Source organism: Arvicanthis niloticus, chromosome 25 (genome assembly GCF_011762505.2).
Source record: "Arvicanthis niloticus isolate mArvNil1 chromosome 25, mArvNil1.pat.X, whole genome shotgun sequence".
Lineage (NCBI taxonomy): Eukaryota > Metazoa > Chordata > Mammalia > Rodentia > Muridae > Arvicanthis > Arvicanthis niloticus.
Window position 1 is genome coordinate 71,075 of NC_133433.1, and position 22,942 is coordinate 94,016.

The 22,942-nt window shown below is 40.7% G+C and overlaps 1 protein-coding gene across 3 annotated transcripts; it reads left to right on the forward strand.

The window, feature by feature from the left end:
* Positions 1-232: 232 nt before the first annotated feature.
* Positions 233-13,641, forward strand: LOC143438433 (uncharacterized). 3 transcript variants are annotated; one of them, XM_076923980.1, is made up of 4 exons: positions 233-375; positions 10,644-10,770; positions 10,971-11,031; positions 12,328-13,641. In XM_076923980.1, the coding sequence occupies exons 1-4, from the start codon at positions 262-264 to the stop codon at positions 13,448-13,450; spliced, it is 1,425 nt and encodes a 474-aa protein (XP_076780095.1). In that variant the 5' UTR covers positions 233-261; the 3' UTR covers positions 13,451-13,641. The 3 variants fall into 3 exon arrangements, with proteins under 3 accessions (XP_076780095.1, XP_076780097.1, XP_076780096.1); XM_076923982.1 differs by having other exon boundaries at positions 237-375; positions 10,687-10,770; XM_076923981.1 differs by having other exon boundaries at positions 251-375; positions 10,595-10,770.
* Positions 13,642-22,942: the final 9,301 nt, after the last annotated feature.

Here is a 22,942-nt window from a genome sequence, read left to right on the forward strand (position 1 = left end):
GAGGCCTCCTTTACCAGCCAGCAATGGACCACAAGGCTATGCCATCCCCAACTTGGCTGGAGGACTGGGACTAGGTCGCCTAGCTCTCTGCGCTAGCAGCCCCTGTACAGTGTGCATACTGAATGCTAGCAGTTCTCATGCAGCTGGCCCAGTCACTCAGAGGATGGGGGCAGGGTGCGCTAGAGAAGCCTGGTGGAGGGGAGGAGCTGGGCGGGGCCATTGTGGAGGCGCGAGGAGGTAGCGAAACTGAGGAAGCGAAAGATGCAGCACGGTGCAGATGGTGCTGCTCGGAGCCCTGCTGACTGGTTACCTTCTCTGGCGTTCCTCCCGGCTGTGGTGAGGGCACTGAGTGGCAGTGGCACCGATGAGGCCCAGGTATGGTGTGTTGAGGCGGTGTGGAAGGTGAGCGACCCCCGCGGGGACTGGTGGGTCTGGGAATGGCGGGGAGCCTAGAGGCCTCAGTCTGCCACACTGCCCTAGCACCTCAGGCTGCCAAACTGTGTTATCGTGACCCCCGGTTCCCTCTCCACCGTGGTATGGCCACCCCAGCTCTGCTGCTTGCACTGCATGGTTCGCCAACCTGTGCGCCCACGGGCCTGCCTCTGAGTCCCCGAGACAGTGTAGCAAGACACTCTTTCCTCCAGCGCTGGTGACCCTGGGCCATTCATTCCCTGTTCGTGCGAGGATCTGCTCCTCCAGCTTTTGCAGATCAGGGCAGGGGCGCCAGGGGCCTGCGCTGTGGTTCTCCAGCTTCCCCTCGCCACTCACCTCCTGTGTATGGTTTCTCCCTCTGGCCTGCATAGTTTCCATAAATAAAAACCAAAATAAGTCACAGGGTAAGTTAAGCAGAATATTGGGGGAAAAAAAAAAAAAACACAACCAAAAATACTTTTTACTTCTTTTCTAGTAACAATAATGCCAACTGAAACAATGTGGGTATTCATAGATATTTAGAAATGTAATTTTCTTTGAACAGAACTTGAGAGTATGAGGACAGTGATTATTGAGAGATAAGTTTTAGGTTCTTTTAATATCTCACCTCCGTGTAAACCATACACAAAAGCAAGTCTTAAGTTCTAGTGTCATTTTTCTTAGATTGTGGGATTAGTGCTGTCATTTGGTGTCCTTACTTTGCTTGCTGTTCCTCACATAATAAGAATGATCTTTTCCAATTTCTTTTGAAAAAGAACATGGATTGAACTTTTTGTGCTCAAAATCTTCAAAAAGCTCTGAGTTACGTACAGAATCGGAATCTGAGCTCCTTCTCCCTGCCATCATAGGTATTTCCCAAAACTTTTATGATCTAAGTGCCTTAAACACCTCATTTATTCCTTCAGAACTTCCAAAGGCTTTGTAGGTTTGCTTTTCTTCTCATTTGGAAAATTTCCATCATAATCTATATATAATTCCTTTATTGAAACCATTTACATCTTTAGATCATTCTAACATTTTATAAACAAAAAAAATCAAAATCTATTGTGAGAATATTTATTCAGGGGTAGGAAATAAGCAATTTATATCCCCTTTTTCTAAGTTCTCATTGGCACCCCATTTCAAAATTATCATAGTTTCCCCCTAAGATAACAATGAGATAATTGGTTTTACATATAGAAAATGGATAAAGTGTTTTTTATGAGACTGTAGACATCCTGCAATCAGTCACATTAAAAATACTTTACTCGCTGGGCTGTGGTGGCGCACGCCTTTAATCCCAGCACTTGGGAGGCAGAGGCAGGCAGATTTCTGAGTTCGAGGCCAGCCTGGTCTACAGAGTGAGTTCCAGGACAGCCAGGGCTACACAGAGAAACCCTGTCTCAAAACAACAACAACAAAAAACAAACAAACAAAAAAAAACAACAAAAAACAAAAAAAAAAAAACTTTACTCATTACATCTGGAGTCAAATTTACATTACCTAAACAGTTATTCCCCTTCCAAGTTGTACAAATACTGACCAGCTATGTCATTTTTTGATAGAGGTTTAGTAACATTTAAAAAGCCCTGCTGTAATTATTTTAATTCAACAAAGCTGAAGGTATAAAAATGGTTGTGAAAGAGTTAAAAAATTTTAAACCTTCCATAGATGGAGTCAACAGTGCAGATTAGCTTGTTCTGCACTCTGGGTCCTAGGAAACTAGCTGTCCACAAGACAAAATAAATAAGAAAAGAGTTCAGAGCTGGGAGTTCAGGACAGCGTGACCAAGCGCTATGAGTACCAGAAACTAAAAACTGACCATTAGATAGATTGAATAGGGTTTGAGCTGGGAGTTCAAGTTATCGTGCCTGTGCACCCTGGATACCAAGAACTTGGCTGACCACAAGATAGATGACGTATAGGCTCTTGGAGAATAGCCTGTTCCTTGTACCTTGTCACAAACTGAATAATGGGCTGGGACTTTCCACGGGTGGAAATAGCCCTCCTTCATTCCCCCTGGGTTGTGGTTCCCCCCTGAGTTGTGGTTTTGGGCTTTAAATTCTGTTTCCAAAGCCCCAGGGTCAGACCCCATTGCCCATGCATGGGCTACAGGTCTTGACCTCAGTATACTGATTAAAATATGCCTCTTGCTGATTACATCAAGTTTGGTGTCTTACACTTAATGGGTGGCCTAGAATTCCCGAGGCTTGAGTGAGGTCCTCCATGCATGGGGGCCTTACAGTTGTGATTTAATTTAGAAGATAAGATAAGCCCTGAGCTGGATCTGCCTATCTTTGTATATTTATTTGTTTTTTAAAATAAAAACTAGCCAGGCAGTGGTGGCACACGCCTTTAATCCCAGCACTTGGCAGACAGAGGCAGGCAGATTTCTGAGTTCCAGTCCAGCCTGGTCTACAGCATAAGTTACAGGACAGCCAGGGCTACACAGAGAAACCTTGTCTCAAAAAACCAAAAACAACCTAAATATTTAAATAAAATATCCAGTAAATTTAAAAAAGATATTTACTGGATATAAATATCTTTTAAATTATTAACATGTTTATGCCTGCATAAAATTTTAACTATGGCCAGGCAGTGATGGCACACACCTTTAATCCAAGCACTTGGGTGGCAGAGGCAGGCAGATTTCTGAGTTTGAGGCCAGCCTACTCTACAGAGTGAGTTCCAGGACAGCCAGGGCTACACAGAGAAACTCTGTCTCAAAAAACAAACAAACAAAAAATTAATTATGCATATATCATAATTAAAAACATAGATATGCTATTCTCATATGAATGAGGACAATGTGTAATATTAATAACATCTTCTAGTCTAGGAGTAGTAAACTGTTTAAAAGTAACTTATTACCTTAAGTGATAGACACCATGTTGTGTACTCAAAATAGGATAGGGTTCAAAGAGATATCACTGTCCCCAGAACTGTATGTTTACATGTATCATATTTTTAAGAGTAGATGTTAAAATTTAATTATATCACGTTATCTACTCCAAGGAAAGAGTCAGTCCCATATTATCATTTTATATTTATTCTACCTGTGTGTATATATTGATTAAATATATTTTGTCCTTTCATATCAATTTTTATTTTCATCAGGAACAAAATGAACTAGGGTCAAGTTAACTAGTTTAATTGACCTGCAATTCATTGGCTATTACATACATGATGTAAATAACAAACCATGTCTCATGTATATATTCTATATGTAATTAATAAAAGGTCAAATTTTAATAAGCCATAAATTTGTGTCTATTGCTTGTATGGGATTCCTATTTCAGAATTTTCATTGTCGAGTGAAAACTTCACATAGAAATCTTTAGTAAGCCGGGCGGTGGTGGCGCACGCCTTTAATCCCAGCACTTGGGAGGCAGAGGCAGGTGGGTTTCTGAGTTCAAGGCCAGCCTGGTCTACAGAGTGAGTTCCAGGACAGCCAGGACCACACAGAGAAAACCTGTCTCAAAAAGCCAAAAAAAGAAAAAAAAACTTTAGTAAGCATATTTTTAGGCTGGGCAGAAAGTAAACCAGATAAGTCTACAGCAGAAAAATACTGAAGGGCATTTTATCTCAGAGAAAAATTAACTGCAGCAAGAGCTGACAGTGAGACCCAGCATAGGGTAGCATAAATGTTCTTTGCTGGCAGCAGGCTGTGTGGCTCTTGGCAACTTATCATTTGATTATCTATAGAGTTCTGTGAATATCAATGTCTTTGCTTCCATTGTTAGTGTGCTGGTTTTCGAGGCAAATGGCTGGGAAAAACTTTTAGGTTCTTTTGAGAAGCTTTTCTATAAGTAAGAGAGAAGCTATCAGAATGAGAATAAAAGAAACCATCAAGATATAAAATGAGCCAGGCAGTGGTGGCACATGCCTTTAATCCCAGCATGTGGGAGGCAGAGGCAGGCAGATTTCTGAGTTGGAGGCCAGCCTGGTCTACAGAGTGAGTTCCAGGACAGCCAGGGCTACACAGAGAAACCCTGTCTCGGAAAAAAACAAAAAAGATAAGAAATGAATACCTTGTAGGCCTCATATTCTTTCTTTGTGTAATAGGGATAATATTAATACAGTGGGACCATCAAGAATAATGGTGGCCACATTAACTTTAACCCTGAGCTTAACCGTATCCTAACCCCCACCTCTGAATTTCCTAACCTCCTAAACCTAATTCTAAGAACCCATATCCTAATCCTAACCATGACTGTCTAATCCCCTAACCCTAACTCAAACCTGTTTGCTGTGGGACATATTTCTTAATTACAACTGTTGAAGTGAGAAACCCTTTATCATTCTTGCTCTTTTGAGATGTTCAAAATCAGCTCCACTTTTAATCTGGACTATAGATTCTTTTGACAACCTACATATATAAAGGACTTTGAACAGGGTGGTGTTTTGTTTTTTGTATTTGCCCTACATTTTAACAAAACAAAGGTGATTTGTTTGTTTATTTATGTTTTAAAACTGGCATTAGTAAGTACTTATCTCTTCAGAATTCTGGTACACACTGAAGATCTGCTGTAATATCCTGCAACATGAAATCAACCAGTCCTTGTTTTTCTAATTTACCTTATCCAACAGGCTTTATTGGGACAGTCTATTACATAACCTTTCTGTATACAAAGATTCATTCTCTGTATGATTTGATATATGTTTATCTACAGAATCTGTACTAATCCAACTGTGGTTTTTCTTCACTTTGCCGCTGATGAAAATGTGCTGGCTAACAGCAGTGCTCAACTGTGTTTCCCTTATGTTTCTGGCTTTTCTCTGGGGTTGATTGATACCTATCATCTAGTGAAAGGAAGCTGCAGTCTCCCTGAGCCCAGCATGAAGCTTGTTTTCTAAAATCCCTCTTTAGTGTTAATGGTGTTAGCATTTTGTCTAAAACTCTACCTCACAGTTACCTGGTGACAGCCAGGTATGCTCCTCCCCATAGTTACCTCTCTTTAAAGACAAATGGAATATGGTCTTTTGGTGTGAGGGGAGGTGTGGGAGAAAGGGATGTCTCAGCAGGCTCATGCCTCCTGCTGAAATATTTCTTCCCCTGGAGGGACCATGCCTCATGCTGAGACAGCTCTTCCCCAGGAGCAACCGGCCACAAGACAGTATAGTATAAAATATAGTTTATTCAGGACATAGGGACTGGAGATAAGAGGGTAGTAGAGGCAGAGAAAAGCAGAGAGAGGCAGAGAGTAGAAAAGTAGAGGCCAGGCATGAGCATGTGGAGAGAGAGGTGGGAAGGGAAGAGCCCAAGAGGGCAAGAGAAAGAGAGAGCAAGAGATCAAGAGATCAAAGGAGAGGAAGGGGCAAGCAGCCACCTTTACAGGGGGTCAGGCCTACCCTGCTGTTGCCAGGTAACCATGGGAAGGAGCATACCTGGCTGTTGCCAGGTAACTGGGGTGGAGTTTAGACAGAATACTAAGAAATAGCCAGGGTATCCTTCCTCTTGTGGGTCAGATTGATACCTCCACTGCACACTGAGTAATGGGCTATGGAAGCTGTTCACCTTGATTACAGGAAGAAGGCAAGTGCTGTGAGGAAAGCTCAGGTAAGGTCTAGAGTCAGGACATGGTAGGTGTAGGATCATTGCTCTCAGAGGGAAGGAGCAGGCAGCTGAACAACCAGAGCTGGAAAGGTGGGTTCTCCCCCAGGGCTGGGTGGGGTGAGATTCCTCTTTGAAGACAGAAACAAATGCTAATGGAGTGCAAACCCCTCCTGAGATTTGGAAAAGGTCTGACCCTGGTCAGAAGCACACTTTAACCTTGAGGAGTGGTAAGACTCACTGGCCAATTGAGGCTTCCAGGCAGACCTGCCAATCAGAAAAGGAGGCGGGTTCTTTTGGGTACAGTCTGCAGGTTGCTTGTGTCTGTGCAGGCTTGAATGGTCATCTGTGCCCTGCTCTGAGCTCTGCTGTGGGTGCTGTGTGGAAGCCTCATGAAAGCTTTGAAATCAAGTCATGGTGAGCACAGGATCACTGCCCCCAATGGGTAGGGGCAGGTGGCTGAGCAGTGGGAGTTGGGGTGCTGGGTCCTCTCTGGAGCTGCATGGGAAGCATCAGCCGGATGTGACCACCTGTGAGGTCCCTGGTGATGCCCCTCACGTGTTAAAGCAGGAGGTGACTTCTGAGTAACTTCACTATCTTAGCTGATTCTGAATCTGCCCCAAACAATTGGACCAGTTGCTTTCCTGTAGAAGCATAGGTGGTTTCCCTGCCTCTGCAGCACATGTGTCCAAACCATTTTCTCTTTTATAGAATACATTAAGAAGACAGGTATAAATCTAACAGATCTACCTTTATATGTTACTTGGGTTTTTGTTTGTTTAGTTTCTGTTAATTTTTTTCTGTTGCAGTTTTTTATGTTTCTTGACTTTATATGTTTAGTGTTTGATTATTATGTGGTAAATAGACGTTTTTTTCCCAATTTATTTGGCATTTTGGATGCTTCTTGTACCTTAATAGTAATCTTCTTCTTTGTTTAGAGAATTTTCATTTATGATTTCATTAATAAATTTTTTAGACTTATTTGGGTGGGAGATTTGCTCCTGGGTTACTGATTATTTTATGGATTTGCAGAGAGCCTTGGCTGAGTGTTGCCTCTTTTACTGACCTGTTTGTTTGTTATGTTCCAGAGGGAATGCTTGCTAATGTTGAAAGCTGGGAGAAGAGGAGGGCAGGAAGAGATGATCTTAGTAATCTACAAGGAGACTTTGTCATTAGCAAGGTTAACCTGCTTCTGGTCTGGTACTAGAGGCAACTGTGAAAATTGAATTTGGGATAACAAATATTGTGGTAGATCTATGGAAAGTTTATCTTGTGTCCTTTCAGGCATGGGATGTGGGTGAACACGAACTGTCTGCCCAAGTGCGGGCTATGATACAGGCATGAGACAGGAAAGGAAGGGCAAGTGGGGATTATCTGCAGTATCTTTAGGAGGCATGCACAGGGTGAGAGGTAATTTCCACTAGTATTCTTTTCCAGTGGTGAGGGCCACTGGTATTCTGTGCCAGTTGTAAGGGCAACTGATATTAGGGTTTGCAGTAACAGATAGTGAGGTAGGTCTTTGGATAAATTACCTATTCTACTGTCAGGCGTGGCCTGCAGGTAAACAGTAGTATGTTTTGATAATAAGGGGCTTAGTCAAAAAGATGAGTTTATGAAATACAACCAACTCTGTTTTTGAGATTGCACAAAGTCCACATGAGCAAACATCTTATGACAAAACTTTCTTATCAACAACCAGTCAAGATACAACAGCAGGGTTTAGCTACATATGGATAACTAATAAACCTTAAAGAGGAAAAAAAAAGTTATCCTACCCATCATATTTGTCAGATGGTTTTGTCTCCTTGTTTGGTTCCTGCAAATTATGCCAGACATACCATTTCTAAAAAATTAAGTTGCTGACCTGTATGTTAATGCCCCAAGCTTGCTGTAACTACAATAAATACTCAGCACCCCTAGACTTGGTCTCTCAGTTTGGACCTGATGTGAGATTGACTGGTGTGAATTATTGTTACTGAGCTCATAGTACAGACCTTTGTGTATTTGCATTGCAATAGGTTCTTGGTGGTCTCTGGGGTGCCAGTGACTTGGGCATAATATCTTGGTGCATGGACTGGAACCCTGAAACCCTCAAGAATTCCAGCTGAAGGGTTGAAAGGCCAACTGCAGATTTTGATTCATTTTCCCCCTGTGGCCCTCTCTTGTATCTCACAACACCTGTTGCTGGTTCTCCCCGATTCCCCTTCTTATCTGCTCTCCCATTCAGTTCTCTCTCTTCCATCTGCCTCCTATGACTGTTTTATTCCCGCTTCTGAGTGAGATTCAACTGTGCTCATTTGGGCCTTCCTTCTTGTATAGCTTCTTTGGGTCTTTGAAGTGTAGTGTGGGTTTCCTTTTTTTTTATGATTATTATTTACTTGTAAGTGAGTACATACATGCATGTACTTTTAGGTCTGGGTTACCTCACTCAGGATAATAGTTTCTAGTTATATTCATTTGCCTTCAAAATTCATGATGTCCTTGTATTTTATAGCTGAATAGTTTTTCTGTTTGTAAATGAACCACATTTTCTATATCCATACTTTGGTTGAGTGATATCTGGAATTTTTCCAGTTTCAAGCTGTTATAAATAAGATGGCTATGAACTTTGTGAATTCCTTACTCTAGGTCCACTGCCTGCATAGAGTCCCTCTTTCCAATATCCTCTGTTTCTCCTTTGAGAAGGTATGGGCCCCTGGGTATCTCCACACCGTGGTGCATCTAGTCTCTGCTGGGTTAAGTCCATCCTTTCCATTGAAGCCAGACATGGCAGCCCAGTTCAGGGAGCAGATTCCACAGATAGACAGCAGCTTTAGGGATAGCCCCTGGTACAGTTGTTGGGGGACCATCATAAAGACTGAGCTACACATCTGCTACATATGTTCCAGGGGCCTTAGTCTAGACTGTGTGTGTTATTTTGTTTGTGGATCAGTCTGTGAGTGTCCCCAAGAGTCCAGGTTAGTTGAGTCTGTTGGTCTTCCTATGGAGGAGTTCCTATCCTCTTCAGGGCCATCAATCCTTCCCCCAACCCTTCCATAACAGTCCCCAAGGACCATTCAATGTTTGACTATGGTTCTCTGCATCTGTTTCAAGTCAGCTGCTGGGTGGAGCCTCTTAATGGACAATTATGCAAGGCTCCTGTGTGGGAGCATAACAGAGTATCCCTAATAATATCATGGATTAGTGCTTGTTCATAAGGAGGTTCTCCAGTTGGACAAGTTTTCATTGGCCATTCCCTCACCCTCTGCTCCAGCTTTACCCATGTATTTCTTTTTAGACAGGACATATTTTGTTCTGTGTGTCTACTGTGTTGTGGTTGAAACCGATTCTTCAGCTTTCTTCTCATGCTCTCATACATTCCCCATTTGGTCTCAGCCCCTAAATCATGTAAGATACAGTATAAACATTTGGTATTCAATATTAAGCTATTTTGCAAGCCTGGTAGATTTATATTTTTAACTTTATATCTTTTGTTTATTGTTTTCAAGGCAAAATTTCTCTGTGAAGCACTTCCTGTCCTGATTGTAGATATAGAAACCGCAGAAGCCACCTAACATGTTTTTGTAAAATAAACACATGCTTCTGTGTACCTTTTATCCATATCTTTAATTTTAAAATTCGGATATATATATATATATATATATATATATATATATATATATATATATTCTCCGAATGGCATATGTTCATGATATCAATATTGCCTGAGGCTTCACACTCATTGGATTCCAGGTGTATGTCGTTCTGTCAAACTCTTATGTTTGTTCTGAAATTTTTGAATAAATAAGAGTATTGTGCTTGTGTGGATGAATATGAATACCATGTGTGCCTCATCTTTACTGTTGTCAGAATATGTCCTCAGTCCTCTTGATCTTGAAGTAATGGGTAGTTGTTGATTCCCATGTAAATACTAGACATCAACTACCATTCTGTGGAAGACCAGCAAGAGCTTTCCACTCCTGAGCTATCTTTCCTGCCCTTGTTCCTTATTTCTGATCAGCATATACATTACTAATATTTTCATGTGTCCATTTTTAACTGTTTAAACACGCATTCCATTCTAGTAAAATTTATTAGTGTTGCTGTTTAAACTGGTTCACTTTATGTTCTTACAAGATGAATACAGAACTACAGTGAACGTATAAGTCTTTGTAGGAACTTCAGTAAAGAACTGTGAGTTTTCTCTATCATTTTTGTTTCCTTGGTTGACTTTTACAGGGGAGTGAAGGTCTTAATATGTAACTTTTGCTGTTCTGCAACACATCCCATAGACCACGCCACCATCCAGCTCAATGACATACACCTGCCTGTACCTCTGTGATTAAAGTCATGAGCAAATACACACAGCTTGCCCATCATTTTTGTAGTTAGTAATTGTTCATACAGCTTTTTAGATGTGTGCTCAGTACAGTTGATCTGTTTCCCCTGCATATCTCTCTCAGTTGCCATTTGTGTTGCAAGGATATATCCTATTCTAAGGGATCAGAAACAATACAGGTGAAATTTATAATTCCATTTTCTTCTAAAATGACAGAATGATTAGATTATAACTTCTGTTTCAGGAAATAAGTGGAAGAAGCACCAGAATTAAATTATTACATTGTCTAGAAAGTGTCCGTTTATTTACAGTGATGTCACAATCATGCTTTGTGTTGTACACACGTGTGGGATATTTTAGGATGCAGTGACTTATGATGATGTGCATGTGAACTTCACTGCAGAAGAGTGGAATTTGCTGGATCCTTCCCAGAAGAATCTCTACAAAGATGTGATGCTGGAGACCTACCGGAACCTCACTGCTATCGGTAAGACTGTGAATTTTGTTTTGCTTTTCAAAATAATGGAACAAGTGATTCTTGGTTATTGATGATCCTCTGTTATTTCAATTGAGAACAAGGAAGATTGAGCTGAATAAATCAGGTTCAGTGCTGTCAAAATTCACAGTAATTTGAATTTTACCTAATTTCCAATACTATATCATTCATTTTCTGGTACTGTGTTTTAGGTTACAATTGGGAAGATCATCATATTGAAGAACAACATCAAAGTTCTAGAAGGCATAAAAGGTAGTTTTCCTGTGCAAGCTGATACAAATATGCCTGTGAGGAAAATTTAATGTATTCTGGAAGCTCTAAAAAAAAAAAGCAAGTGTGTTAAAAAAAAAAGTCAGTCCTTTAAGTATTGCTATGATTATAATATTCTCACATGGTACACGTCTTTAATCCCAGCACTTGGGAGGCAGAGGCAGGCAGATTTCTGAGTTTGAGGCCAGCCTGGTCTACAGAGTGAGTTCCAGGACAGCCAGGGCTACACAGAGAAACCCTGTCTCGAAAAACCAAAAAAAAAAAAAAAAAAAAAAAAATATTCTCACAAAGCCATGTTCCTCAATGTCAATTATCTGATTATGTTTGTAAGGCATTCCTCTAAGGAAGAATACATGGAAACAATGCCTTAAGAGATACCTTTAATTGATTTGTAGCTCCATTAGAGCTTTGCTGTGGAACTACCAATTGGAATAGTCTCATAATATTTACATGATGCACATTGAATAGTGATAAATATATATCCGAAGACATGTAATAATCAAATAGTCCATGGTAAATTTGGTGATACTCATATTCTTGTAGTGACATTTGTAAGTTTATTGAGTGGTCAGTTAGTGAGAGTGAAGAAAGTCATGGAGAAACCTTAATCCATATACCACATGTCTACAAAGAAAATGTCAAATGGTGTGAATTCAATTTAGAAACCTTTCACTCATTCTTCTTTTATTGGGTATATCAATTGTCAGAATGGATAAAACCTTGTGAGCATAGGGACGTTAAAAGAAGCAACATACCTCTTTCTAGTCCAGAACAATGAGAAGATATGTAGCATTCTTTGTTAGACTTTCAGAATATGATAGACATTTGCAATTAATTGGTTTTCTGACATTAGTGGGGACATACGGAAGTCACACTGCAGAAAATTTCTATGGGTACTAGAAGTTTGGAAATTCTTTTGTTTGTCCTGGCTCACAGTGCTGCTGTGCTGTGATTCACACTACAGAAAAAAACTAAGAATGCAATCAGTGTTTTAATAGTCTGATGTCTTCAGTCATGTAAAATACATGATATAGAAATCTCATATAGAAAAAGGATGTTATAAATGTGAGCTACATGATCTTACCATCACAGGTATTTTCAAAGAGGTAAAGCAACCCACAGTGAGCAAGTACTACCATGAACATCAAAGTGATAAAACCTTAAGATCTGAGTGTTCTTTATTATTAGACCAACTGTAAAATATATTCATATTGGTAAAATGACTGATCAGGCTAATGAATGTGGTAAAGCTTTCACATGTGCCCATTATTGTTGCAGGTGTGAAAGAAGTTATACCGGAGAGAAACCTTATGAATGTAATCAATGTGGTAAAGCCTTTTCATGTCCCAGTAATCTCCAAAGACATAAAAGAACACATACTGGAGTGAAACTGTATGAATGTAATCAATGTGGTAAAGCCTTTGCAAGATCCAGTCATCGCCAAAGACATAAAAGAACACACACTGGAGAGAAACCCTATGAATGTAATCAATGTGGTAAAGCGTTTTCATGTCACAGTGGTCTCCAAGACCATAAAAGGACACATACTGGAGAGAAACCTTATGAATGTAATCAATGTGGTAAAGCCTTTACACATCAAAGTCATCTCCAAGTCCATAAAAGTACACATGCTGGAGAGAAACCTTATGAATGTAATCAATGTGGTAAAGCCTTTTCATGGCATAGTAATTTCCAAAGACATAAAAGAACACATACTGGAGAGAAACCCTATGAATGTAATCAATGTGGTAAAGCCTTTTCACGTCACAGTTCTCTCCAAAGACATAAAAGAACACATACTGGAGAGAAACCTTATGAATGCAATCAATGTAGTAAAGCCTTTTCACGTCACAGTACTCTCCAAAACCATAAAAGAACACATACTGGAGAGAAACCCTATGAATGTAATCAATGTGGTAAAGCGTTTTCATGTCACAATGGTCTCCAAGACCATAAAAGGACACATACTGGAGAGAAACCTTATGAATGTAATCTCTGTGGTAAAGCCTTTTCACAGCAGTCTCATCTCCAATTCCATAAAACAACACATACTGGAGAGAAACCTTATCAATGTAATCAGTGTGGTAAAGCCTTTTCACGTCACAGTTCTCTCCAAAGACATAAAAGAACACATACTGGAGAGAAACCTCATGAATGTAATCAATGTGGTAAAACCTTTGCAAGGCCCAGTCATCTCCAAAGACATAAAAGGACACATACTGGAGAGAAACCTCATGAATGTAATCAATGTGGTAAAGCCTTTTCATGTCATAGTGGTCTCCAATTTCATAATAGAACACATACTGGAGAGAAACTGAATGTCGTGAATGAGGTAAAGCCTTTCCAGGACACAGTCATCTCTGAATATACAAAAGAAAATGTGCAGAGTGAAACCTTATGAATGTAGTCAATGCGATAAAGTCTTTGCATGTCACTGTACTCTCCAAACACTTAAAGGAACACACACATTAGAGAAACCTTAACAAATGTAACAAATGTGGTAAAGCCTGTGCATATCTCTGTAAAGTTTGAAATGATTGTTGACGCTTGTCACATTTTTTTTCTCATAATAAATAACCTTGAGAAACTCAATGTCAGCATGTTGGGTAAGATCATACAACTTATTTGCAGTCACAGATTACTTTTGATATTATTGAAGGTGCTCAAATACTACTGTGGTACTCAAAGGCCCTAATAGATTGATTACTTACTAAAGACTTTAGTCTTCTATAAAGATACCAGAAAGTATAGTAGAAATAAACTCTGGTGATTTAAATATGCTTGACACTAAGAAGTGGCAATATTAAGAGATGTGCCTTGAGGGAGTAAATGTTACCTTTTTGAAGGAATCTAGAAAAAGAAACCAGACGGCCGGGAGTGTGTCTCCTCTACCAAGAGGACCACCATCCTCCCCGACACCCAAACAGGAATCCCAGGTGTCCCTGGGACCCCAAACTCTCCTCCCAGGACGTCTCCTGGGGTACATCAGTGGTGACTACTCTTGGCACATCTGCCAGTCACCATTTTGTCTCTACCTGAGATAGAAACGGTTTGCTGCCTTTTACAAGACAGAAATGACTGCCAAACCAAACCACAAGTGCACTTTTCAGAAAACAGAACAAAACAGCACAGACAGACAGACACACAAGACAGGAAGAAAACCGCGGGTGTTCCCTCACCTCCCAATTGGGGTTCTTGGAGAGTAGGGTGGTTGCAAATCCCGGACGAGCCCCCACATGATGACCCCCAAATTAGGGAGACTCTCACTCAAGTCTCAGGAAATCTCGGCCACCCAAGAACTCTCGCAAGACACTGTACCTGGATGCAATCAGCAGAGGCTTTATTAGGAAAGTTGTCCAGCGGTCAAACCACAAGCTCTCAAGAGCAAGGTTTGGCCCCAAATGATGGGTTAAGGGGTCTTTTAAAGAGGAAAACCACAAACCAGGGGAGTGGGGAGGGGTGATGGGTTGCCAAGGATACATAAGAATAGTGAAACATTTCAGAGAAACCCACCCTAAAAGTTAATAGCCATGGAAATTACTCAGTACAATCATTCTTCTCAAATATGTGGTTTTACCATGTCACTGCCCTACCCTGTCATTTACCAACTATTTATTAACTATTTCTCACTAGCTCCAGCTGTAGAGCCACAGCCCTGTCATTGTGTTTTTACCACCTGAATGACTTTCATTCTTTACAGCCAGTTCCTGAAACTGGCCTGGCTTGTTTCAGAGAAAAGTTTTCATGTCCCTAAAAGAACTTAAAAAGCATCTATATATGTATATGTTCTATAAAATCAATATATCCACACAGGTAGAATAAATATAAAATGATAATATGGGACTGACTCTTTCCTTGGAGTAGGTAATGTGATATAATTAAATTTTAACATCTACTTTTAAAAATATGATACATGTAAACATATGGCTCTGGGTACAGTGATATCTCTTTGAACCCTATTCTATTTCTAGTACACAACGTGGTCTCTATCACTTAAGGTTATAAGTTACTTTTAAAGAGTTTACTACTCCTAGACCAGAAGATGTTATTAATATTACACATTGTCTTCATTCATATAAGACTAACATATCTATGTTTTTAATTATGATATATGCATAATTATTTTTTGTTTTTTTTTTTTTTCAAGACAGATGGCAGGAGTTTCTACCATCAAATCCACAGAGTTATAGAATTATTCAGGTATCTTATCTCATGTCCTTGAACTTCAACTGTCTTTTCTTATAATGCAGCAGATACATGTGCTTCATGTGCACAGGGAATCCAGAATGTGACTTGTGTGCTGAGTTTAAGCAGCTCTGCAAAAGGACGTTCATTAGATAAGGACAGCCACCTGTGTTCAGAGACATTATCCAGACAAAGTCAAGCAGAGAAATGGAAGCCCTGCTGATAAAGGGAGCCCTGCATTTTGAGCTGAGTTCCACTGAGACTTGTGACCTGCGGCCTTCACACAGGTTTTCCAAAACCTTGATTCCTGAAATTATGGATCTTGGCTGTGAGAGAAACTGTATCAAATACTGAAATCTGATTCAAAATACATACAGCCTAGGACCGTGCCCAGCTTTCCAGGTGGATGTCCCATAATTGGCAGTGTAAAAGTGTCTTCTAAAGGTCATTCTATTTTACTATCAGTTCAGCACCTTTATGGTAACATGAAATATGGTATTAATGGTAATTAATACCATTAGAATCCATGATCATTGGCCCACTGTCTCACTTCTCCGCTGTGAAATGAGTTCCTTGGTCAGAAGCTTTGATTTCCTTAGGGGTTGTACTACAGTTTAGATAATTTACCTGATCTTGATTTAATTTGGGTTTATAGCATCTGTCTAGATAATTATCCATTTTTCTGGCTACATATTTCATTTAAATTTTCCAGTTCATAGAAAGAACCAATGACTTTTACAAGTTTCCTGAGATTCTCTTGTTATGTCTCCAGTTTCCTTTATGATTTTGTTAATTTGGATACTGTCTCTGTGCCCTCTGGTTAGTCTGGCTAAGTGTTTTTCTATCTTGCTGATTTTGTCAAAGACACAATCTTTGGTTTTGAACTGTCTCTGTACTGTTCCCTTTGTTTCTAATTGGTTCATTTCTACCCTGAGTTTGATCATTTCCTGCTGTCTATGTCTCTTAGGTGTGTTTGCTTCTTTTTGTTCTAAAGCTTTCTGGTGTGCTGTTAAGTCGCTTGTGTAGGATCTCTCTGGAATGTTTATGAGGGCACTTAGTGCTATGAATTTTTGTCCTACCACTGCTTTCATTGTGTCCCGTAAGTTTGAGTATACTGTGTCTTTATTCTCATTGTATTCTAGAAAGTCTTTTATTTCTTTATTTCTTCCCTGATCAAATTATCATTGTGTAGAAAGTTGTTCAGTATGTGGCTTTCTGATGTTTTTGTTATTACTGAAGTCTAGATTAGTCTGTAGTGATTTGATGTGATGCATGCGAAAAATTTTGGGCTTCTTGTATCTGCTGAGACTTGATTTGTGACAGATTATATGGTCAATTTTGGAGAAGATACCATGAGGTGCTGAGGAGAATATGTATATACATACACATATACATATAATTGTATGTCTCCCTTTTCATTTCTGACTTTGGTAATTAGGATATTGTCTCTGGCTGGGCGATGGTGGTGCACGCCTTTAATCCCAGCACTTGGGAGGCAGAGGCAGGCAGATTTCTGAGTTGGAGGCCAGCCTGGTCTACAGAGTGAGTTCCAGGACAGCCAGGGCTACACAGAGAAACCCTGTTTCGAAAAAAAAAACAAAAAATAAATACATAAATACACAAATACATAAATACATACATGCATAAATGCATAAATACACAAATACATAAATATATAAATACCTAAACAAATAAATAAATACACAAATACATAAATACATACATAAATACACAAATACATAAATACATACATAAATACATACTACATAAATAAATAATACATAAACACATAAATAAATACACAAATGTATACATAAATACGTAAATGTACATAAATACATAAATACACGAATACATAAATACATACACAAATACATACATAAATACATAAATACATACATAAATACATACATAAATACATACATAAATAATCTTTGGGCCGGAGTGAGCAGGGGTCAGAGTGAGTGGGACTGGGGAAAAAAATGTTTCCAAGTATGGCTGTCCTTAAGTTTGTATACAGTTGCCGGGCTGTGGTGGCTCACACCTTTAATCCCAGCACTTGGGATTAAAGTTGAGCAAACCTAAGTGCAGGCCTTGGGTAGATCTGGGTGGATGGGGATGAAGTCGCTAGGAGGAGTTTCGAGATGGGGAACTATGATCAGAATATTGTACAGAAAATCCAATTTGTACTATATTTTTTTTTTAAAAAAAAGCCCCCTCCCAAAGGGAAAAAAAACAATAAGCAAAACTTTTTTCTCTGCATATCTAACCACTCCCAGCTAGAAAGGCAGTGTGCAATTCCGTCCCAGTTGGGGCTATTGAGGTTAAGAAAAGAAAGGGGAAACACCTACATGGTTACCTGAATATATATATCAATAGATAGATAGAGATATATATAATAAAAGAAAAGAAGTGGATAGATGAACATGATGGTGGTGGTGGCCTGGTATTTTGAGATGCTCAATTGCTTCACAAGTTTGTTTGACTGATGGTTGTGAGCCACCATGTGCTTACTGGGAATTGAGCTCAAGACCTCTGGCAGAGCAGTCAGTGCTCTTATCCACTGAGCCATCTTTCCAGCCCTTTACAAGCTTTATTTTATTGAACATGAAGTATAAATCATGTAAATATTGTCCAGATTTGCCCTTAGAAATCCTCATGCTAGCCAGAACTACACAAAGAAACCCTGTCTCAAAAAAAAAAAAAAAAAAAAAAATCCCTGTGCTGGCAGGGTGTGGCTTGGGTGAGAGTGAATTTCCCTCTTTCTCTTGTGGAATGTTACTGACCCCATTACCATTTCAAAAAAGCTAGGTCTGTGCCTATTGTTTTGTTCAGTCAGTTGCCTGGAGGGAAAGCAATAAGGCTAGACCTGAAAGGATAGTGAATGGTCAGACATACACACTGGAATCCTCTCTCACTGATTGATTTTCTGCAGAAAACTTGCCTCCGAGTGACATGGCAGAGGTGTGCAAATCCCTTCCCCCCAACCTCACCCTCCATGTTGCACACACACACACACACACACACACACACACACACACAGGGAGCAGGCAGTGTCGGGGGAGGGGAGGTGGAGGTGTTGAAAGAGAATTTAGACTTTAGCTCGAACAAATAAATAAATGGAATAGAAAGTGGGATATAAAGTGAAACCATGTCACACAAGCTGGAAAAACCAAATGAAATAAAACAAAACAAACAAGTAAAGAAACAAAACCAAAACACACAAACGAACAAATAAAACAGAATGTCTGTAAAGTTTGGCCTAACAAAGCAAAGCAAGCTTACATACAACATTCCACAGCAGATGATAGCCTGAGGCTCCTCCCTGGCTGGAGGGGAAGATGGCCCTGAGCATTTTGGGGAATATTTATTTATTTATTTATTTATTGAGACAGGGTTTCTCTGTGTAGCCTTGGCTGTCCTGGAACTCACTTTGTAGGCCAGGCTGGCCATGGAACTCAGAAATCTTCCTGCCTCTGCCTCCCAAGTGTTGGGATGAAAGGCATGTGCCCTTAAGGTGGAGAATTGTAAGGAAGCTCCTCTGAGGAAGTTCTTCTGATCTAGAGAGTACCCTTGAAATGAAATGAGAACCACAAGAAGCATTTGGTTTGAAATATTGGAAAATAAAGCATATGTGTAAAGTTACAAGCAGAAAAACAAACGAACAAAAAAAGGAAAAGAAAAACAGAAACAAAGAAACAAAACCAAACTTATGCCACCATTTACTTCATTGACCAAGTAAAGATCTCTGAAACACAAATCTTGGGTGGGCCCTAGCTTGTAGTATTAATTTACAAGCAGCTACACACACACACACACACACACACACACACACACACACACACACATTTTAGGAACAAAAGATACTTATGGGCTAACATTCTGTAGAGTGAAAAATTATAAAGGCCATTTTATAAAATATGTAGACTTTTTCTTTGCCCTTAGACCTGGGCAGAAAAATACAGGTCCCAGAACTCGGAACTGAAAATAAGATTTCAGGCCTTCATACCCCAGGGCACTTGCTGGATGAATTACATTCCTCAAGCCTCAAGCAGTAGGCCCACCTATGGGTGGGAGAGGCCCAAGACAGGAAGGCATTCCTGACTACAGATAAAGATGATTTGTTATATATATTTGTTATAATTTGTATATAAGTTGTGCTCTCATGGCAGTGTGTCTATTTTTGGGTTGTTCATTGCTGGTGTGTTAGAAATCTGTTAGACTTGGTCCAGCATAGACTGGCCAAGTTGTCTGATGTTGGGAGCCGGCTTTAGCAGAAAGCGGCTAGATCATCTTTGCAGCCATCTGGAACCATATACCCTGACGAAAGATTTGGTTTTCAATAGCCTACAACAGCTGAAGCACACTCTGATATCCCACATATTTTGTGTTGCTGTTTACTGACCCCAGCTGCAAGGTGCACATGGTGGCCACGCCTGCAAGGCATGCAGTTCACGTGCTGTCCACGTGCTATCCACGCCATACATGCTTATAAGGCGCATGTGCTATCCACGCCTGCAAGGCATTGAGGTGCACGTGCTGTCCACGCTATAGACGCCTGTAAGGCACGTGATATCCACACACCTACAAGGCAGGAGGCAAAAGCATATAAATACCCCAGATTTCCCTTCAATAAACGAGACTTGAGACTTGATCAGACTTTCTGTCTTGTCTCCATTCCTTGCATCTCTTCTCCTTTATCCCCACTCTCTGTCTCGCTAGACCCTGACCCTCGGACCGAGCGGCAGCTTGGGCCAAGACACAGTGGCCGCCAAGCATGGAGCAGAGCAGGCCGCAACATTTTGGCCCACAAAGCAAGGCAGTACGGGCTGCGGCAGTCTGAATCTGTTAAATCTGAATCTGTGAAGACTGACTGCGTTGTCTAGTTATTGGAGTCTTACTTGGAAGGCAGAGGCAGGCGGATTTCTGATGCCCTTCCTTATTGTGTAACTTGGTCTCTGTGCCCGTGGCAGGGGCGAGAACTGTCTGTATCACCTGGCTTATGTGCCAGCCGTGAGAGGGGTGAGCTATTTGTGTTGGTTTTTTGTGAGTGTGTGTCTTTTCTTGGCAAATCATCTGTGTGTTAGCTGTTAATCTACTGTGTTAAACATCTTGAGTTAAAAATAGGTAACATCACATGGAGGGCGCCCTTGCCCAGCCCGCACTTGGTGGGGGACAACTCGTGGTTCCTCAGCACAGCCACCTTGAACCGCCGAGGCACACAAGTTGGCCACCACCTAATTTGGTGTGCGTGACTGTCTTGGGGACCTCTGGGTCACTGCTGTAACAAATCGGCGGCATTCCACCTGCTGCCTATGAAGATAGATAGAGCCCAGGTTATTAAAAAAAAAAAAAAAAAAAACCTGGCAGTGGAGCCAGGGCAGCTAGACAAACAGGCCCAACAAGATTATTCACCTGAGAGTTATAATTATATATTTTTTCATTTAAAAAGTAGTGAGTGAATAGTGCTGAGATTTTAAAAAAAAAAAAAAAAAAGGAAAAATAAGTAGCGCTGAGACAAGTCATGTGATGTGACTCCAGCTTAGAAATGCTGAACCAATGAACCTGCCTGCAGACAGGTCAGACAGGTCAGGCAGGTTGCCTGCTACAAGAAGTTAAGACTGTCCTGTGTCAGAGAGCCAAAATAATAGGCCTCCATTTTTGGTACAGATACAAAGTTATAGTAAAAAGTAAGTTAGTAATTAAAGCAATAGATAGGCCAGGATCCCTCAGACACCTAGATCTAGTGCTCAATATAGTCACTAGATAAATCTAGTGGGGGAATACTCTTCCCCCTGATAAAAGCCTTTCTTCCACAAGACCCTTGCAGGTTCTGGTCTTTAGGAGTGAAGAACAAGAGAGGACACCGGAAAAAGAATGTTCCCTCAGACATAGAGACATGGAGACCCAATCAATTGATCAGACCGTGGTCAGCAGTGGGTTAATTCGGACCAGATGTGACTGAGACCTTCATGTGACAGAAGGTAAGGGACAACCAAAGGCCCATGCCAGATCCCATTGATAGATCATGAGACCCCACTATTTTCACCAAGGCACATGAGGCAGGGATCAGATGAGCTGCCCACAGCCTTTCTAGACATTCTGTCAGTATAGACAAGGCTTCAGAGACTAGAGGAGAGGAGTAGAGACGGGAAGGATTTAGTGTAAGTTTCTAAGAAAGTCTAGAAGAGCGGAAGAGAGGAGTAGAAAAGGTTTAGTGTAAGTCTGGAGAAGAAAAGTGGAGAAGGTTTAATGTAAGTCTAAAAAAAGGTCTAGTGAAAGTTGCTGAGACTAGAGAGAGGTGAAGAAAGAGAAAGGTGACAGGAAAAGAATTTACAGAAAGCAGAGAAGAGGGACTCCAATCAAAAGGAGATAAACTCTTAAAAAAAAAAAAAAAAAAAAAAAGACCAGTGTGTACATTACAAGTAAAGGAGACAGTTTCGGGGTCCAAGAGGGCCCTAACAAATAGAAGCCAGGGCCAGGAAATCCCAGGCCTTGAAAACCACCCCAAATGGCAGAGAGATTAGCTCTGTGTGAAGAGGGAGATGGGGCAGCTTGGAGCCACCCAACTGTTGATAGACACAGGGTCTCCCTCCAGGCCAATGGGCCAAAATGTATTCATGGACTACCGGAAAATGGTGGACTAAGAGATGGGTTGGATATCCCATTCATTTATGGTCATCCTAGACTGCTCCTACTCCCTGTCGGGTTGAGACTTACTCCCTAGGATGTACGTCCAGATACACTTCCTACCCGACAGGCTGCAACTAGCTGACAAGAACTCACGGGTAGGAGAAAGGCTTCTTCTACTGACTCCAGCCGGGAGCCGAGGTAACCTGCTTTACAGACGGGAGCAGTTTTCTCCATGCTGGTCAGAGACAAGCCAGTGCTACTGTGGTAGAGACAAATGTCATCTGGACTACCTCCCTACCCCTGAGATCATCCGTGCAGAGAGCAACCTTGGAACCTGGGGCCGACAAGCAGGTATGCTTTTGCCACAGCCCATGTCCACAGGGCTATATTCCAAGAGAAAATTTTGTTGCCCAGGACACCAAAAGGGAGGAGACTCCAGCCTGAGGCAATAACCAGACAGATCAAGTGGCTTGATACGGGAGCCCTTCCCGGCTTTGGGGCCAAAGAGATGGCTGTTTCTTAAAGAAGGAAGTCTGTATGCTGCTCTAAGAGAAAAATGTTACTTCTGTGTAGACCATTCAGGAGTAACTAGAGAGTAAACTCAGAGAAACGTTAGACCAGAGACAAAAGATGGAGAGGCACAGCAACGTTGATTTGAGAGTTGGTTCAATCCTTCCTTGCTGGACCTCTTGTGATTTTATTCTTGCTTTTAACCATAGGCCCTTGCATTTTAAATAGATTAGTAACTTTTGTTAGAGAAAGGATAAATGCTGTTCAACTTTTTGTGTTGTGCCACCAATATAGAGCTTTAGGTCAAGAAAATGATAATTATGATGACACTGGAGTTTAAACTTTTCTAAGATCCAAATCGGAAAAAGTGGGGTGAGAATGGACTTATTAATAATTGAGTTTTTATGATTAAAAACTGTCATTAGAGGAAATGGGGGATGTAGAGTGAAAAATTATAAATGCCATTTTATGAAATATGTGGACTTTTTCTTTGCCCTTAGACCTGGGCAGAAAAATACAGGTCCCAGAACTTGGAGCTGAAAATAAGATTTCAGGCCTTCATACC